Below are 19,806 nucleotides of genomic sequence, written 5' to 3'. Positions count from 1 at the left end.
CCAGCCATCTCATCCTCTGTCGTCCCCTTCTCCTCTTGCCCCCAATCCCTCCCAGCATCAGAGTCTTTTCCAATGAGTCAACTCTTTGCATGAGGTGGCCAAAGTACTGGAGTTTCAGCTTTAGCATCAGTCCTTCCAAAGAACACCCAGGACCGATCTCCTTCAGAATGGACTGGTTGGATCTCCTTGCAGTCCAAGGCACCCTCAGAAGTCTTCTCTAATACCACAGTTCAAAACCATCAATTCTTCGGTGCTCAGCTTTCTTCACAGTCCAACTCTCACACCCATACATGACCACTGGAAAAACCATAGCCTTGACTAGACAGACCTTTGTTGGCAAAGTAATGTCTCTGCTTTTCAATATGCTATCTAGTTTGGTCATAACTTTCCTTCCAAGGAGTAAGCGTCTTTTAATTTCATGGCTGCAGTCACCATCTGCAGTGATTTTGGAGCCCCCCCCAAAAAAAGTCTGACACTGTTTCCACTGTTTTCCCATCTATCTCCCATGAAGTGATGGGACCAGATGCCATGATCTTCGTTTTCTGAAATGTTGAGCTTTAAGCCAACTTTTACACTCTCCTCTTTCACTTTCATCAAGAGGCTTTTTAGTTCCTTTTCACTTTCTGCCATAAGGGTGGTGTCATCTGCATATCTGAGGTTATTGATATTTCTCCCGGCAATCTTGATCCAGCTTGTGCTTTTTCCAGCCCAGCATTTCTCATGATGTACTCTGCATATAAGTTAAATAATCAGAGCGACAATATACAGCCTTGACATACTCCTTTTCTATTTGGAACCAGTCTGTTGTTCCATGTCCAGTTCTAGATGTTGCTTCCTGACCTGCATATAGGTTTCTCAAGAGGCAGGTCAGATGGTCTGGTATTCCCATCTCTTTCAGAATTTTCCACAGTTGATTGTGATCCACACAGTCAAAGGCTTTGGCATAGTCAATAAAGCAGAAATAGATGTTTTTCTGGAACCCTCTTGCCTTCTTTACATTTAGCAAAATGCTTGCTGAGGGGACGCCGGATTCAGTGGGACCCACTGCAGCACTTTCAGTGGCTGGGCATGTCCTGGGAAGCCCTGGGGAAGGGTAGGATGCTGGGGTGCTGGAAGGAACCCTCACTCCCTTTCTCTGTAGACACCCTGCTCTGACCTTACACTAGAAGTAGGCATCCTCCGGGGACTCGGAGAAAGGAGCAGGGCAGTAACGTTTTCTGAGACTTTCTACCTCTGGAAATAGGGAACAAACAAAAAGGGCAGAAAAACAGCACAGTGGAAAGGCTGACCCTGGTGTCTGAGGCGCTCTCTGAGGAGTTTCTACTGAGGACAGGGCTGACGGTTTGGCTGGGTGTGGAGTCTCTGTGGGCGATGGTTTCCTCCAGAACTTGGAGGTCTGACTCACGCGCGGTTTTTGTTCTCTACTGTGGCAGAAAGCCAGCTGCTCTTCCAGTCCCCCATCCTGGGTGGGTGGCAGGTGTTTCTCCGTTCTAGAAATTTCTTGAGTCCTCTTTGTGTTCTGAAGTTTCTTTATTACGTCCTTGGTGTGAGTCTGATTTTAGCCACCTGACACTCCCTCGGCCCGTTTTTGGTACACCATGCCGGACACGACTGAGCGACTTCAGTTTCACTTTTCACTTTCATGCACTGGAGAAGGAAATGGCAACCCACTCCAGTGTTCTTGCCTGGAGAAATCCCAGGGACGGGGGAGCCTGGTGGGCTGCCGTCTGTGGGGTCGCACAGAGTTGGACACGACTGAAGCGACTTAGCAGCAGCAGCGGCGGCGGCCCCAGGTGCACCTGTCTTATGAGTCCCTTAGCTGTGGTTTCAGGAGAGCAGGAAATGGCTCATTTAGACCCCAACCATCTGGCCATGATACTGGCCTCCTCCTGCCCAGCAGCCATGGGTGTGGGATGGCTCGAGGGAGAGTTTCATGGGCCTGGAAGGGTCAGCAGGTAGAGTTGGACCTTGTCAAGGATCAAAGCCAGAGATGAGTGAGGGTGCAAGGAGGAATGGAATGGGGTCCCCCGCTCCCCTCTCCCCACTGAAGCCTGGCTTTACTCGGGCCCCGCAGCTCAGAGACAGAGCTTCCTTCCCCAGAGGAACCAGGAGTCCCCAGGAGTCCCCAGGAGGCGCCACTGCTCCACGCCCTCCATGTGGGGCACCCTCCTTCTCGGCCTGGACAGCTCATGCCGAGCGCTGCTGGACCCCAGGGGCCATCCTCTCTGATCCACACAATTCTCATTTCTGTTTTTTCAAGCTATGGAGAGGAAAAAAAATCTATTTGTGCTGCTCGGCTCCCTGCTCTGGTCGCCAGAGGCAGACCTTTGCTCTGCCTGTTTGCTCATTGTCCTCAAACTCGGCTGTAGGCCCTGCAGGACCCAGGCACGCGTGTCACTGCTCTGATGTGGCAGGCTTCCGACGCAGGTGACAACCCCCCTGCCCCAGCTGGGTGCTTGGAGCAGGCCCAGGGCCCCTGAACTCCATGGGCGTAACTCTCACCATTTGTCATCTGGAAGTGACAGGCGTGCGTCTTGCTGAGCCTCTGGCAGGCGCTGTCAAGACTCGGCCTTCTGTACGAGGCTGTGATGGGATCGAGCTGTGGGGCAGGGGTTCACGTAGGTGGGTGCTTCCATGGCAGGAGGTGTCCTGTTGGGGCACCCTGTGTGGGGAACAGCCCAGGCCCCAGCGGCCAGGGTGCTGCCCTGTGTGGAAACCCTGATGCCCCTGAATCCTCCCTGCCCCATTCCTTCCCAGCCTCTCTGTCCTCTCCCCTCCCCCATTCACCCCCTTCTCTCTGTGAATCCCTTCCTTCTGCAGAACTGAAGCAGGCCGGCCACATGTACACTGGGGTCCTTGGGGACCCTCGTGAGTCCCTGGGGCTCAGTAACTGGGAGGAGGGTGAGGAGGCAGGAGGAGCGCCCCTACCCCCCGCCAGGGCCTTGCAAAGGCAGAGAGTGCCCAGAACTGGAGGGGCTGGACTGGAAGAGCGCACAGCGGGCTCCTGGTCCTGGCAGCCACGGGGGTAGCTCAGAGGGACCTCAGGGGGTGTGGCCCATCTTGGCCCTGAGTTCCTGCCCCCCTCCGCAGGTATTTATGGAAGTTTCTCCCCATCTCCCTGGAAGCTGCTGCAGGGCCAGGCCTGTCGTTGGGCTGAGGGGCCACAGCCATTTAGCCTGAGTAGTAAGGAGGGCGTGACGGTTCCAATATGGGAACGCTAAAAGTGGGAAACCATTTTGCTCTGGGACTTTACGGCTTCAATTGCCAAATCTAATTTAGATCAGAGCCTGTCTTTTTAAACACCCAAATCTCGGGAAACTGAAGCCTTGGAATGTGCTTGTCAGACTGTTCTGAAGCTCCAGGAAGGTTTGTATCCGTCTTGCTCTGAGATGAGACGGAGCCAAGCCTGGACCTTGGGCCTCGTCTTAGATGCATCTCTGAGGTGTGAATAGAACATGGCTGCTGGTGGGTGCAACGTATTAGGGTGGATTCAGTAAGAAAAGGGGCCCCACTTGCACACCCCCCAGCATGAGAAATAGAATAAAACTCACCCCCAAGACTGGCCCTCTTGTGTCTTCTGCCAGAGGCCCTGGCAAGGTGACTGAGGGACTGACCCCTTCATTCTTTAGGTGTCATTCAGGGACCTTGACTCCCATGTTCCTCTACTTGTGAGCATTGGCGTTGTTAAGTCAGAAAACCTCGGGCTGGCCTGGCAGAATGTGTGAGATCTGTGGCTTGAGGTTAGGAGCTAGCACTCTCTAAGAAGCAGACTTGGTGCCCCCAGACTACATGGGGCTGGTCCCTTTGTCCAGCCTCCCGGTCCCCTTTGAGGTGGGGTCCAGGCCCAGCTAGGGGGTGTGCGCCAGTGGCCCAGGCCCACCAAGGTCCCAGTGAGCTCTGGGGGTAGGGGTGTGTTCTCCCAAGAGCAGCTGGCTTGGGTTGCTGGTATGAAGGCAGGTGCAGCCTAGAGGAGGTGATTCCAGGGCTGGGCTGCCACGTGCCAGGTTCTAGGTGCTTCCTGGCACCTGTGAGCACCAGATCCTGGCAGCAGGTGGTGGGGAGTGTACAGCTCACTCTCCTCAGTGAACACTGGGCCCATAGTAGGTTTCCACATAGACACTGGTATTCTGTCAACTGAGGCTGCTGGATCGCGGTACTGATAACTGGGCAGCTGAACTGCAGATACTTATCCCTCGCACTTCCTGAGGCCGGGAGCCTGAGACCAGGGTGCCGCTGGGGTTGGCTTCCTGGTAGGAACTCCAGTCCTGGTACGTGGACTGCCAGCTTCCTGCTATGTCTTCACCTGGTGGTGGCGGGGGCCGGAGTCCTGTTTGTCTAGCCTATTCTTCTTATAAGGACACTGGTTCTATCGAGTTAGGGCCCCAGCCGCTTGACCTCATTTAACCTTCTTCACCTCCTAATTCCTTCTCTGTATGTACAGACACATTGAGGGGGTCAGGGCTTCAGGATACCTTGTAAAAGGGATTCTGTGACTTAAATCAAGGTTTTTCAGACTTTCTGTAAAGGATAAGATAGTGAATATTTGTGGATTTGGGGGCCTTCCAGTCTCTGTGTGACTGCTTGGCCCTGTGGTATCAGCATTAATGTGACTGTAGCTGGGGCCATGTGCCAATAAAACTTTATTTACAAAGACATGTGGCAGGCCAGATTCCATAATCTGCCTGGCTCTCAACCAACTTAAATGATGTACCTGCTCAATAAAGAGATTTGGAAAGAGAAAAAGCCACAAAATCATTTAATCCCCATTCTCCCATCAAAAGAACTGTGGTTGGGGCTTGACAAATGCCCTTGGCTTTCTCTGAAGATTTTTGGTTGTAACTGGGACTGTACTGTAATTGTGATTATGCATGCTGTTTTTCTTATGACAGCAGACCCCTCCTGAGACCATTTCTGTAGTTGAACTGGTGTTTAGGACTAGTCACCAGCCCCCACAGGGCTGTCTGCGGGCTCCGCACCTGTCTAGTCGGTCCGCAGGTGTAGAGTGGTGTGGCTAGTGTTGTCCTGAGGTGTGTGCACGTGGTGTGTGCGTGCATGCACAGTGTGTTTGTGTGCTGCAGCAGGCAGTCTTTGGATTTCACGCCCTTGGGTGTGGTCCTTGGGAGGGGAGGCCTCCCCTCCAGTGGTCAGAGCTGCGCCCTCACCCTCCCTGTTGCCAGTCTTCCGCTCTGCAGGTTGCCTCTGTCTGCTGCCAGGGCAGATGGGGGGTCATCCTGTCCCTCCTCCTCTGGTGGGGGATGTGGGAGCGGAGGCCTTGTGTCTCCTCTCTGCTGTCACTTTAAACAGCTCTGTTCCTTCTGCGTCCCGCTGGTTAATTAACTTGGCCGGTCAAGGGCTCTCTGAGCTGCACTTTTGTGGGGCTGTCGGACCCCCTTGATGAAAGGCTGCATCTGAGCCTGTTTTGTTCTGAGTGTTGAGGCACTTCCTCCCTCTGCTTGCAACATGGGGGGAGGCCACAGAATTTTGGGGTGGGGCCCAGTCAACGGGGGTCCAGAGCCCCCTGTGGACAGGCCCACCCTGGAGGCAGGCAGGGACCCACAGCCAATGCAGCCTCTCGCCTCCTGGCCACGGGACCCAGGCCCAGTGCAGCGTGTGTCCCACCCCAGCCCCTGCCCCTTGCTTTGCTCCTGCTGTCTGCGGGTGGCCCCTTGCCCCAAGTGCTGCCTGGTGCAGGACGCTCCAAAACGGGAGCCCCGCCCTGCAGCTCTGGGGGCCAAGTCTTTAATGTACAGAGGCCCCTGGGGCACACTCAGGCTACAGGGGGCCAGCGGTCCTCCCAGCCTTCCAGCCCATCTCTCCATCAGAACTACTGGCTGGCAGGCACCCGGGGAGAACGCTTTCCGGCTGGTCCCAGCTGTCAGGGCTGCTGAGCATGGGCACTGGAGGGACAGTAGAAGATGCAGTCAGCTTTAGTGGCTCTGGCAGGGCCTCAGGATTGGCTGGGAGCCAGACAGGCTGCCCTGAGGGTCGTGGCCCGAGCCCCCTTTCCAGGCCAGCCCTGCAGCTCCTGGCCGCATCCTTATTCACAGGCCCAGATGAAACAGCGCTGTGGGCAGTTCCACTGTGCAGGGGTCTTAAATCAGGAGACGGCAAGGGTCGGGGCTGTGGGGGCGAGGGGGTGCTCTGGCGTGCTCAGCCCTGCAAGTTCTTTTCGCTGGTCTTAGCAGATTTCTCTGCCAAACTGTGAGCTGAAAGAAGGTGATGGGTCTGTGGTGTCTGCAACCCTGGGCTCAGCTGCTCTGCCCATGGAGGTGACTGTTTCCCTGTCCTAAACCAGAGGTATCTCTTCTGTCCCCCAGGACCCGTGGGGCCTTGCCTCCATCCCTCCCACTGCTTTCTCCCCAGTGCCCATGCTCCCCGCACCTCCATGCCCACCAGCGACCAGCCCTGCCCCACCAAGGACCACACGGAGACGTGAGGGCTGCTGTTCCCGGCGCTGACCCTGGCTGGGCTATAGGCCATGGTGACATGCCCCAGGTCTGCGCCATCCCCTCCAGGGCGCACACGGGTGCTTTTATTAATTACTTAAGGAAAAGCAATTGCATGGTCACTCGATACAAATCCCTCAAGCTGCTGTTGGTGGCCACACCGACCAGGCCACAGCCGGCCAGGATCCCAGAACCCAGGCGCCATCTGGACCCCTGCCACTCCGCAGCCAGATTGTACTGCCAGCCTCTCTCTCTTGTGCAATTTTTCATTAAATGAGTTGAGTTTGCTGGAAATCGCTGGGTCGTAAGTATTCCCTCGCACTTGATGTGGTTGGCTTATTGCTGTGCCCACACTGAGCGCCCAGATCTGGCCTGGGAGCAGGCAGGGTTGGGGAGTAGGGGCTGCAAGAAATGCTACGTTTGCCCCCCACCTCCCTGCCCAGCATCCTCAGACTTCCAGGTTGTAAATATCTCACTGTTTCTGAGCCAGCTGAGGGAGGTTGGGAAGGACTTGTCAGGGTAGGTACATAATTGCTGCATTCAATTAAGTCTTTTCCTTCTGCTCCCTTCATTTCCATTGAGAAAGTGGCAGTGACGGAGGTGGTTGTACATGGAGACGGTTGTACACAGAGGCAAGACGCGCATTTAACATGGAAATGCATTCATAACATCCTTTGAAATTGTATGGGATGAAAAAATAAGTGCATATCCAATTATAAATGCATTCATACATACGCGCATCCATACACACACTTGCATTTACCTGCGGGGGCGTGTGCAGACACACTCAACCTGGGACATAAAAATCCTGAGACATTTTTAAACTGTGGTTTTGGGAATAAGCATCTCCTGTGCCTGTTTCTCTGACAGGCGGGCATTGGAGCAGAGCTGCAGAGGTGGCAGTGCAGGTGCTCCTAGGGGCAGCCGCCCTGCGGCCTCCTGTTGCCACTCCTGGGACCGGCGTGGCCCCCTAAGGAGGCGAGCACCATGCCCTTCAGAGGAAGGCGAGCACAGCCCCAAGGAAGCGCCTCTCCCTGAAGCTGGCCTTTCCTCTCCAGCAGTGGTTCCCAACCTTTTTGGCACCGGGGACCAGTTTTGTGGAAGATGAAATTTTTCCACGGACCTGGGAATGGGGGGTGGTTTCTGTTTTGCCTCCTGGTCACCTCTTGCTGGGCAGCCCGGTTCATAACAAGCTGTGGACCAGGACTGGGTTGGGGATCCCTGCCCTGGAGTCTACCCCTGGAGCTGGCAAACCATGGCCTGTGCCACATCCAGCCCTCTGCCTCTTTTGGCAGTAGTTTCACTGGCACTCACCTACCCCCATGCGTTTATAAGTTGGTCTTGCTGCTTCCCAAGTGACGACAGAGCTGAGAGGTTGTCACAGAGCTCAGTAACCCATGGAGGTGGAAGCTTCCAGTCTTTGGTCCTTTCCACTCTCTGTGGGCAGGTCACCAGCCCTGTCCTAAACAGTGGTCCCCTCTGTCCCTCCTACTATCTCGCCATGGCCTCGGCCCACAGGTAAGCGGAAGGCCAGGGCTGCCTGGCTTCCTTCTCTTGACTGAAGGCGCGCTGTCCTGAGCCCAGCTTCTGCAGTCCTTGCCGGGCTTCTCCAGCCCCCAGCTCCCTGGGACATCCACGGTGCCTCCTGCTTGGGGCCTGGTTCCGGAGCATTTCTGACAGTGCAATACAAGGGAGAGGCTCCCAGAACACGTGGTGTGTGTGTGTTGAGGTGTTGAGAGTCTACACAGCAGAGGAGGGGGCGGAAGGACCCCATCTCAGCCCATCCTCCTCAGGCTTGTTTGCCCCTCACTTACCATGCCCAGGCACAAGGGGCTCCCCTGGCCAGGCTGGCATTGCGGCGAGCTCTGCCCACCTGGGGTCCAGTGCCAAGCCTCCCAGACTCTCAGCCTCCTCCCCTGAAGCCAGTGGCGGGGACTCTGGGCCGTTTGAGCACCTTCTCCACATCACCTTCACTTCTCTGTCTGGCCCACGGAGATGGACAGCTTTCCCCTCTTCCTAACCTTTGTAATCACCGCTGTTATACAACACTGCATGGGCGTTTTACCTGGTCGGGGGCACGTGCGTCTGACTCAGGGGGGTTTGGTTTGAAGTGACTTCAGGTGGCCGAAGCTCAGACCACGCGGCCTCTGGGCTCCTGAGTAGGTCTGGGCACCGCAGTGGACCCATTGCAAATGGGTTGTGACTTGCGGGGGGGGGCCAGGGGTGCCCGCGGGGAATGCAGCAGCGTCCCCCCCCGCCTCCCCACTGGGGTGAGAAGACGCGCTTTCCTGTCTCATGAGAGAGCTGGGGAGGACCGGGTGGGTTCGGCGCGCCCCAGGTGGGGTGGGCTTGCAGGCCCACGGGCTCAGCCGTCTCTCCCTTGCCCCCACGCAGTGCACGTGCCGGAAGGACATGGTCAAGATCTCCATGGACGTCTTCGTGCGCATCCTGCAGCCGGAGCGCTACGAGTTGTGGAAGCAGGGCAAAGACCTGACGGTGCTGGACCACACGCGGCCCACGGCCCTGAGCAGCCCCGAGCTGAGTACCTGGAGCGCCTCCCGGGCCTCGCTCAAGGCCAAGCTCCTGCGCAGGTGAGCTGCCCGGCTGCTGCTGCTCCTCCAGGCAGGCGGTCCCCCATTCTCCCTCTTCTCGTCTCTCCTCCTCCACCCCCCGCCCACCGCTTCCCTCCTCCACCATTTCTCCTGCTTCGGAAGCAAAGTGTATTCTCAGGCTGACTTCTTCCTCCAACTCCTAAGGCATCGCCACCTGCGCTGTCTATGTTGTCAGGGTCTCGGGTTCCCTCTCACTCCTTGTCTGCCCTCTCAGGGCCCCACACACTGTCTGTCTCAGGGTTTTGGTTCACTGTCTTGGGTGCGAGAGCCCCATTTCTGGATTGGGGCTGCGGGACCCTTCTTGACTCTTGAACGAGGACAGGAGCTGTGGGGCCTAAGGTCTCTCCCCACCCAGATGGGAGCCTCACTCCTGCCCAGCGTGTCTGTGGCTGCTTGTTCTGGTGCCTCGGGTAATGTGTTCCTTGCATCCTGTTTGCAGATGGTGGTTATGGTGGTTATGCGGGTGGTCACATAGACCTGTCCCCTGGACGCTCTCTGCCCCCCATTCCACCTCAGAGGCCTCCTCCCAGCCCTCCTTCTACCCAGAATGCGTGTTCCTGCCCAGCTCCTGCCCGGTGTCAGGTGGGGAAGGAGAGGGCACAGTGGCCACCCCCTCCCGGCATCTGTGCTTGGCATCTGGCCGGGGGGTTGTGGGTGGCAGAGAAAGACAGCATCGTGCAGCCTCGGAAGTGTCCATCTCCATCGTGTTCTTTCTCTGGGGAATATCCCGGCTCTCGAGGCCTGAGCTGCCCATAGACAGAGTTGAAACAGATTCCGTTTTGGTGCCCAAGGAACAGTCAGTGGATCCTCACTGGGCTTGGGGCATGGCTAGAGCAGATGGGGCAGCCCAGAGCATCACATGTGTCTGTGTCTGGGCTTCGAGGCCCAGCAGGCTCTCCTGTGACCTCTCAGCTCCGTGGAGGTCACCCTGGATTGTAGACAGTCTGTTAACAGTGAGTGTGGTGTGTCTCAGTACTACTTTATTTATGGACACTGGAGTGGGAATTTCATACCATTTCCACATGCCATAGAATGTTATTATCCTTTAACTTCTGAACCACTGAAAAACATAAACACCATTCCCAGTTTACGGGCTACACCAAAACAGACAGTGAGCAGATCCAGGCCTCCGCGAGGCTTCCGTCTGTGGCCCTCGGTCACTGCTGGCAGAGCTTGTCCCCACTGGCCACGGATGGTGCCTCCCCAGAGCCTGGTCCCTGAAGGCTGAGGGGCTCGGCCACTTCACTTCTTGGGCAGTGCCTCCTTGGTGGCGCCCTGGGAGAAATCGTCCTGGCTGAGTGGTCACACCGCCCAGCGCCTTCTCTCCCAGGGGGCTGGTTGCCTTTCTGTGCTCTCATCCATGTGTTTCCACCCTCGCCCCCTCTCTGAGGAGGTTGTCTCAGCGCTCCCGCTACTCCTGATAGCCTGAGGGAGGGGAGGCTCTCTGCTGATCGCTTCTGCTGTCTCTCTCTTTGATTTCCCGCTCTCCTGTGTGTTCCTCCCAGAGAGCACTGCCTCACGGTGGCTCTTCATCTCTCCCAAGAGCGGGAAGTGAGCCTGCTGACTGTCCAGCTTCTGGCTCCCAACCCGATCCATCGTTGCAGGATGGTTGGCTGGTGGTGGCTCAGGCTAACTGGTCAGTGGAGTGATTCAGGGCTCACTCCAGGGGGAGGAAAGGGATGAGGGGCTGTGAGAGGAGCCTGCCCAGAGGACGAGGACAAGGCCTCAGGCCAGGCCGTGCTGGAGCTGTCTGTGTACAGAGGAAGAACCCCGCGCCCCCCAGCGACTCCCCCGCCCCCGCCACTGTGTCCCACAGCACAGGGCTCCTTCCCACCTTCTCTCTCTGTGTGCCAGCCTGGGACTGAATGACCAGTTAGGTCATGTTCCCAAGGATACGTTTAGTATGTGAGATAAGGCTGAGTCCCCCACTTTGTGGGGGGGCATTCTGTGAAGAGGCTGACAGATGAAGGGCTCAGGTGTGGAGCCCCAAGCCCTAGCTGGGTGCTGAGGCCCCCCCACTAGCAGCAGAGGCCCTTGTGAGCTTCCCTGCTGGCCGCCCTGCCCTCACCCAGCTGTGCCTGGCCTCCAGGGCCACCAGCTCCCTGAGCCTCCCTTGTTGGAGAGTTGGTTGGGGTGGGGGGCACCACCCAAATATCCTTGTCTCGGGCCAGATTGTGGGGGAGAACAGAACAGACTGGGGGCGAGAGACAACAGAAGTACTCAGCAGAGAGCCTCCCCTCCTCTTGGGCTGCCGGGAGCAGCGGGGAGCGCTGAGACAATGTCCTCAGGTTGGGATAAACCTGGGCCTATCCCTAGGCCAGAGTCTTCCTCCAGGCCTGCTGACATCTTCTGAGGGGACCGTCCAGGCTCTGGGGGTGCTGGAGCAGCAGCATCCTAGGCTCCACCCCCTCGATCCCAGGAGCACCCCCCGAGTGTGACAGCCACACACGCCCCCATTGGGGTGGGCCCCTCACCTGCCGTCTGTGGGCCCCCCTGCCCCCATGTCCCTGTGTACCCTCTGTACCCTCGCCACCTCTTCTGGGTCACTGCAGTGGCTCCTCGGTCCTGCTCAGACGGCTCATCCAGCCGCCGCCGCCCCCCGAGGGCCCAGCCTTCCTGCCCCCTCCCAGTACCGCACCCCAGATGTCACCACAGAGCAGAGTCTGGTGTTGGCCCCTTTAGGAGAAAAGGACACTCGTGGATTTACTTCTAATCCCTAAATCTTGTCTAGTGAGCTGACCCCACCCTGTGACAAACAGGACCCATGACCTGTGACCTTGTCCTTGCTGGTGCTCTGCCCAGCTGGTGTCTTGGCCACACTCCCCCGCCCCCACTCCTGCCTGAGCAGCCCTTCTCCGTATGTAGACAGTCTTTTCCTCTCGGCTCCTGATTATTTCCAACAAGCGCTGTGTCGCCCTCATGTTGCCGCAGGTGTGTGTTCCGCCTGCCCGTCATGTGCACCCTGTACAGAGCATCTGAGCAGCCAGGCTCGGTTGGGGGGTGGTGTGCTTGTCTCTGAGTACATGGTCCTCGTCCCTCCCCAGCCTCTGCTGCTGCCTCTGGTGGGACCTCCAGCTGCCCCCATAGGAGGCAAGAGCCCGCCAGCCTCACTTACCCAGCCCTGCAGCTCCCACCCGCCTCCTCTCTACCTACCATCCTCACTCACCATGGAAACGAGGAGTCAGAGAGGACATCCCTGTCCCCTCTGCTGCCCCCAGACCTGTGAGGGGCTGGCCTGGTCTCCCCACCTCCCTGCGCCTGATGCCCTGGCCAGACTGGACACCACTGTGCCTCCAGCTCACTCCCACCAGCCACCCTGACCATGCCGTGCTCCTGAGCCTTCCCCCACCATCACCTCCTGGCCTCTCAGAAGGGGCCATGACCACAGGCTGCCCCCTAAACCTCTGAGGAAACTCAGTGCGAAAGGGTCTCAAACAAAAAGTAGGACCTTGCAGAAGAGGCCGACAATGAACAGAAGAAAACTTACTTCTTCTCTGAGAGAGTGGGTGACTTGACATTTATGGAAGAACCTGCTGCGTAAAAAAAAGACTTTTAGAAGAGGTGGCACTTGGGCATTTAAGAGAGAAAAGAGGTGTAAGAGGTGGGTTGGGAGACACTTCACAACATGGGTTAAACAGAAGACACCCAAGCCTCTGGAACGAACAAACAGGTCAACAGAAAGAACATGGGGCCCAAATGGAATCGAACTTGGCGATTGTGATGCTGCAAGCTAGTAGACAAAGGACAAGGCCCTCAAAGGTCAGGAGAGCAGTCGTTTCAGCCTAGAAGTATGGACCCAGCCAAGTTACCAACCACGTGTGGGAAGGGAGCAAGTCCCAGGTTTCCCCTCCTGCCTGAGAAAGCTGCTGGAGGATGTGCTCCAGCTAAACAAGGGCATCAACCACAAGAGACATGCGGTCGAGGAAACTGGATCCAATTCAAGAGAGTCCAAGGCAGCCTCAGATAAGGGGGTGGCCCTGGGTTGTCATTTGGAAGCAAATGAGCCCTGCCCAGGAGGCAGCACTGAGAACTTGGAGATAGCTAGGAACACTAAGCATCAGGGATAGGAGGCCAGTTACTGACTCCAGGACGAGAAAGCAAAGAATGCAGTGCAAGCAGGTCAGTTGCTCATGGACAAGCTATGTTTATGGGATCAGAAAGACATAATATGGAGGTGGCCCCAGGGATCCCGTTGCAGCCAGCCAGTGATTAGGGTGTGTGAGGTGATGAACCTCCTCCAGCTGTTAGCCCCAGCTCCTCCCAGTGTTCCCAGCTGATGTTCTCACGAAGCAGATCCTTCTTTGCATGCAACGTTCACATTGCTGTCCCCTTTGCAGGAGGGCACAGCCCTTTGCCTTCACCTTTGTGCCTAGTTTCACTTATCAAACTAGTGAGGCCCAGTAGCTGCTGGGGGTTTTGGTGCTAGGGACAGAGCTCTGAGTCCAGTGGTGTGTTTGCTAATTTTATATATTTATATATTTGTGGCTGTGCTGGGTCTTCATTGCTAGTCAATGAAGACTTTCTCTAGTTATGGCTTTCTCTAGTTACGACAATCAGCTACTCTCCAGGTGCATGTGGGCTTCTCATTGTGGTTGCTTCTCTTGTGGAGCACAGGCTTTAGGGCGCATGGGCTTCAGTTGGTTAGGGTGCACAGGCTTAGTTGCCCCGCGGCATGTGAGATCTTCCCAGATCAAGGATTGAACCTGTGTCTCTTGGATTGGCAGGCGAATTCTTTACCGCTGAGCCACTGGGGAAGCCTCTCAGTAGTGGGTTGGGGGCTGAGGAGAGTCTGGGCTCTCTAGGGACCCTGAAAGTGGGCAGGGCAGGGTCTGACGTGGCCTCTGGGGCCGGTTCCAGGTGGGGGGAGGGGATGTGCTGCAGGACACAGAGGCCGGGTGAGTGGCCAGGAGGAGGACACCCTTCTGGGTGTGGTGGCCAGTGTAGGGGTTCGCTTGGGCACCTGGCCCTGCAGCGTCCCCAGACCCTGAGAGAAGCCTCCAGGTGACCGTGAGTGAAAAGCCCGCAGCTTCCCACCTGTCTCTGAGTCAGGGCTTCACCCAGAGTGGAGAGTGTCCCCCAGTGGGCCTGAGTCTCTCGGGCTCCCTCCCACCCTGCCATGCCTGCCTGTTCTCCCGCACCCCTCCCCATCGCCGTGCACCCCTGCACGCCATGCTGTGTGTGATGCCATGCTCTGCCCATGCCACGCCCTCCCTGGAATGCTCCCCACTCCCGCCTGTGGCCATCGGGGTGGTCCATGCTGCCAACATCAAGTAGGGCATGTCACACGCTGGGCCATGCCTGGGCTCAGGGCATAGAGCAGTTGCCAGCCAGGGGTAGGGGCCTGCTGGGCAGGCAGCCAGCAGCAAAGGACCAGCAGTGGTCAGTGGTTAGCATCAGGGGACAGTTAGAAGTAGGCTTTCCAGGAGCCAGTGTCAAGGGCTAGGGCCACCACAGACACCCCAGGAGGAGGTGGGGGTCCTGGCATCTGGAGCCCTTGGGGCCCCGCCCACCCAGCCCCAGTCAGATGGTTCCTCAGTGAGCGCTTGGTCCTTGTTAGTGCCCAGACTCTCCTGGAAGGTCTTGGTGTCTGAGCCCGCCAGGGCACCTGGAGCGCTCCCCCGGGCGGGAAGCCCTAGCCTGCAGCCTGGGCTGGTCTATTGTCCTTGCCTCAGGCAGGGCCTCTCCACGCCCCACCTCTGCCCCAACTCCTGGGCCAGTCACACACCTCCTGTGGTCTCTAAACTGCTCTGTTCCCTCCCTGGAAGGTTCTGGGAACTGGCAGAGACATCCCCCCAGCCCCGAGCCTGGCAGAGGTGCCCTGGCCACTAACCTGCAGGCCGCCCCCCCTTATCGCTTTCCTTTCTTCTTTTTAACCCTGATTCCCCCTGGTTTTCACTAAGAAGCTGTAGCTCAGCCTAATCTGGAATGCTCACTTGGAGCCCAAGGACCTCCCTCAGTCCCTGGAGGCAGGGGCAGGGGTTGGGGGCCGGGTGCAGCTTAGACGAAGGGTTGCGGGGTCACTGCAGGCTCTGGGCACAGAGCTCCTGCGGGTGGAGACACAGGGAAAGCGCAGGCGGGGCCAGGCCCTGCGGTGAGCCATCTGGGGTTAACACGAGCCCTAGAGAAAAACCCCCTGACGTTTACATTCTAGACAAATTAGTCTGAAGGAAAACAGACACTGGAAAAAGACTGAGGAGGAGAGAAAACCCAGTCTAGAGAGGAAGAAAGAGCAGACCAGGAGACCGGGGCTCTCGTAAGTGCACCATTTGTCCGTCACGCAGGCATTTTCCACCAGCTGCTATTTCCACCCGGGTTCACACTCCTGTCTCCCCCGCGCCCTCCACACACAGGCTCTTAGAGCCGTCCATCCCTGCATCCCATCACCAGCTGCCATCGCACCTGCTTGATACTGCCCACCCTCGCCATCATCCTCCCCTCCTCCTCCCCTCCCCCAGGCCTCTCTCCCTCCACCACCCCTGCCCCCAGGAGCCAACCCCACCCAGGGGCCTGCTTCCCCTGCCCTCCTGGGGGGCGCTTGTCTGGGTTCTCTCTCTGGGCGGAGTGCACGGCCCAGGGCTTCTCCCTTGCATCATTTCACCTCCCCTCTGATGCGTCTCCCTTTCCAGGTCTCACCGGAAACGGAGCCAGCCCAAGAAGCCCAAGCCCGATGACCCCAGGTCTCCTGGAGAGGGGGCAGTCGGGGCAGCCCTCCTGGAGGAGGCAGGAGGCAGCACGAAAGAGGAGGCGGCACCAGAGGCTGACCCAGAGGAGGAGGAGGAGGAAGCCCAGCTGCTGCCACAGGGCCGGGAGGCCGAGGGCTCAGAAGGTCAGTCCAGCTTGGCAGCCTGCGCTGGCCGGGCCGGAGGCCCTGTGCGTTCACACTCCATTCTGTGTGCCTCCTGGGCAGGAAGGCGCTTTCTAAAAATGCACATTCTCGCGTGGGGTGGAGGGGGTTGCTCCAGAAAGTCCTTCCCATCCCAGAAACCGAAGAGAGGCTGTCCTAGCCCGTCTGGTGGCTGGGGCAGCGTCCACAGGCCAGCAGCTCAGAGTCTTAGGCTTTGCTCACTGGTGTTGGATGCTGGAGCTCAGGGTGCTAGCGTGGCCCCATTCTGGGGAGGGCCTGCCTCCTGGTGTGCACGCGACCCTCTGTCGCTGTGTCCTCAGCCTTTTGGTCTCTAAGGTCACTGATGCTTCGCCAGGGTCCCCCCCCCCCCCCCCCCCGTGACTCAGTCACCTCCCAGCCCCGTGACGCTGAGGCATAGAGTTCAGCGTGAACTTGGGGAGACAGACATTGAGTCCATAACAGGTGCCATCTGGTCAGTCAGGGAAGAGGACGCCCTGCTGCTAGCTGGACATGGCTGTGGTGGGGCCGCCCTGCTTCCCTGCTGGTGTTGAACAGAAAAGTGTATCTGGGCGCTGTGGTGGGGTGTCTCAGAACTGTGCCCTTTACACGCCCAGGGGCTGTTAGCCACGGAGTGTTACTCCTTGAGTGTGTGAACGTCTGCCACACCCACATTTTATGTGCGGCTTTTCTTTTCCACAGCTGGCTTCGTTTTCCTCATTTTCAGATTTAGCTGCTCACGTTTGCACGTAGCACCTGCCCCCCCCGCCCAGGTGTGAAGGAGGGGCTGGCTGAGGCGAGGGGCCTTTGGCAGATCTCCAGGTAGCCCTGCCTCAGGCCCCCATCACAGGCTGTAGGTTGCTGGAGGATTCCACTCAGGCCCCCCGGCCTGTCCTCAGGACTGTGTCTTGTTGCTTATGAGTCCAGCATGGTCCCTGCCCAGCTTGGGGTCAGGCTCTCCTCGGGGTCCTGTGGCTGGTGTCACAGATGATACGGTGTTCGAGATGACTGTCCATGTGACTCTGTGTGTGGCGGGCATGAACCTCGGATGTTTCCACCGGCTGGAAGGGGGTGTGTCCCTGCGAGGGGCCTCCTGAGTTGGAGACGGGAGATCAGAAAGTTTCCTGGGAAATCACACATTGGTGGTTATCCGAAGATAGCCTGGCGTGCTGCTTACCCGGTGGGCCTCATGAAACAGCCCACCTCCACCCAGGAGAGTCTGGACAGCCTGAGGAGGCAGGCAGCCCAGGGGGATGGAAGTGCGTGTTGGCACCATCTGGGTGCAGGCGAGATCACCCCATAGAAATAGACCCAGAGCCACATCACAGTTGTTTACAGAACATGTGGTTTTCACAAAGATCCCACTTGTGATAAAAGCAACCAGAGAGTGATGCAGTCTGGAGCAAATCTCCCTAGAAATAAGACCTTTATGGGAAAAACCAGAGATGTTTTTGAAAGACAAGGAGGAACCAAACACAAATGGGCCTGTGCATGTTAGGAGGATATGTTGATTTCACTGCAGCCAGAGGGATGCAGGCCCAAGGAAGAGAAGTCAGGAGAGGTCAGGGCTGCAAGACCGGAGGCAGGAGCTGTCCCAGGCTGCAGTGAAGACCACCACTCCTCCCCAGGGCCACCGATCTTCACACGCAGCCTCGTATATATATAACACTTGCACCCGTATCCCAGTTACTTAAAGTTCTGAAAACAGGCCAGGCAGACACTGGATGTTTAAGGAGCATCCGAGTCTGCTCAGCTGCCCTGACCGAGGCCCCGAGTCGGGGCTTCAGGAACCACGGCGCAGTGTCTCCGGTCTGGAGGCAGGAAGTCCAAGGTCAGATTGGCTGTGGGGCTGCTCCTGCTGAGGACGTGGGGGAGGGTCTGTTCTGGCCTCACTTCTCGGCTGGTAGACAGCCAGCTTCACACTCACACGGTGAACCCGTCTCCGTCTTGCCCGTTCACAAGGACACTGGTCACGCTGGCAGAGGGCCCACCCCGATGATGACCTCATCTTAGTAACTCATCCCATCGACTGTTAAGGGACACCCCGCCCCCCCATCACCACCTGCTGGATGCAGCCCCTTGCAGCAACACTGCCCCAGCCTCTCAGGATCCCGAGAGCTGGCCTCATGCCTATGCTCAGCAAGGCCTCTTCCACAGTGAGACTCTGGTTCCTCTCCATGTTCTGAGCAGGCTGCCACCTAGACAGTGGGGGATGTGGCAGGTGGGCTCTGTGTCCTTTGAGAGGGAAACGTGCTGCAGATAGGACTGTGCAGGATGCGCGCCCGCCTCTGTGGCTTCTCTGCCCCCTCTGTTCTACTTCCAGGGCCCCAGCCCAGGACCCCAGGACTTCTCCAAAGGGCTGAAGGGCCCACGTTCTTTGGTGAGCTCCGTGTTGTGTGGCTGTGGACCCAGGAAGAGTGGGGACATTCCCAGGGAGGCGACCCTGCTCCCCGACTCGTCACCCCGTCTCTGTTCCAACCCAGAGCCTGGTCCCCAAACAGAAGGAGCTGGACTTTCAGGGCATCTTCTGCAACATGGGCCCCTTGAGAGAGGAAGGGGTCCCTTCGGTGTGGCAGGGGGCTCCCACAGCCGGGAACCACACTCTGGTCAGCGGCTGTCGAAGATCGCTATGGTGGAAGATCGCTCTGAACGCATCAGATAAATAGTGCTCGCAGCCGGGGGTGTCAGCAAACGTGTCCAGTAATGAGTGGAAGACTTTAAAGTGGTTTCTAGACTTCCTTTCATGCCAGCTTAAAGTCTCTCAAAGCTATGAGTGTAACGACTGCCTTGGGCATGCAGATGGAGTCTTTGTTCTATGTTTGCATCAGGACCGCACGTGCCACTCACACCCAGGAGGCTGCCTGACAGAGGAGGCAGGGGGTGGGCAGGGTAGAGGAGCCTGGACACCACGAGACAAGAGGAGCCAGGCTGGCTGATGTGTCGCTGGGCCTGGGGACGGGGGCTGATTCCCCTCCCGCCTGCCCCGGGCCCCCACCCTGCTCCATCAGCTTCCCCTGCCCCCAGCCTGGGCCCTGGGCCAAGCCCTTAACAGAAGGCAGAAAGGCTGCCCGTGTCCACCTGGCCTGACGGGACCACGGGGGCTCCCTCCTCCTGCCTGGCTGTCTGGTCAGCTCTGGCCAGGCATGGCCGCTGTCCCTTCTCGCAGCTCTGGAGCTGGGGGTGGCAGGAGCAGCACCAGGACTCCAGGAGGGCTGGTCCCAGAGCTCGTAGTCCCGTCCCCCCACCCCCCCCCTCCGTCCCCCATGGTGCTGTCCTGTCTCCAGGCGGAATCCTGCCCGAGGGCCGGGAGGGGCCGTGCAGCCATGCTGGGTCACTTCCCTTCCCCCACGCCTCTGCCGTTCTGCCCCTGCAACACCCGGGGGCGTGAGAGGGGCTGTGTGCTGGAGCCGCCATCCCAGCTCTGTCAGACAGGCCAGCTGAGGGGCTTTCCACACGCGGCTCCCCTTGGGCTGTGGTGGTCCCCATGGCGTGAGGACGGGGACTGCGGTGTCCCTCTTGGCCTTGGGTTGTCTCCTCACAGGGTCCTCTGGGTGTGCCCCCTCCTCAGACTAACATCTGTGTGCCTGCGCTGTCTGAGAGCCAGAGGGGACAGTGGTTTCCTCAGAAAACAAAGCCACTCACCCGACAGCCCGTGCTGCGTGTCGGGGCAGCCCCAGGGCCGTTTCTGTAAGTCGCAGATCTCAGCCTTGGCCACCTCCCGGCCGGCCGCTGTCACCAAGCCCTGTGAGTAGTGCTCCCCCGTCTCCCACTCCCCGTCTCCGGGGACAGAGGCTGGCCTTCCGTTGCCAGGACCTTCCACGTCCAGCATCTGCCAGGGAGGAGCAGGTTGTCTGCTCTTTTCTCGGCCAGATCACTATTCCTGGGATGCTGGTGGTTGAGGTCCCTC

General features: G+C 58.2%; 1 protein-coding gene across 2 annotated transcripts in view; it reads left to right on the top strand.

The window, feature by feature from the left end:
• The window catches only part of KDM4B (lysine demethylase 4B), an 81,522-nt gene that overhangs the window by 46,459 nt on the left and 15,257 nt on the right, over window positions 1–19,806 (top strand). Inside the window, exons 8-10 of one of the 2 annotated variants that reach the window (XM_068981388.1) lie at window positions 8,841–9,037; window positions 15,210–15,311; window positions 15,685–15,884. In XM_068981388.1, the coding sequence (XP_068837489.1) occupies window positions 8,841–9,037; window positions 15,210–15,311; window positions 15,685–15,884 (499 nt within the window). The remainder of the gene's footprint in view (window positions 1–8,840; window positions 9,038–15,209; window positions 15,312–15,684; window positions 15,885–19,806) is intronic. The other variant, XM_068981390.1, reaches the window with a different exon arrangement.

Source organism: Capricornis sumatraensis, chromosome 9 (assembly GCF_032405125.1).
Source record: "Capricornis sumatraensis isolate serow.1 chromosome 9, serow.2, whole genome shotgun sequence".
In the NCBI taxonomy this organism is placed as follows: Eukaryota; Metazoa; Chordata; class Mammalia; order Artiodactyla; family Bovidae; genus Capricornis; species Capricornis sumatraensis.
The sequence above is the reverse complement of the archived record's forward strand: the minus strand, read 5'-3'. Positions and strand labels throughout refer to the sequence as shown.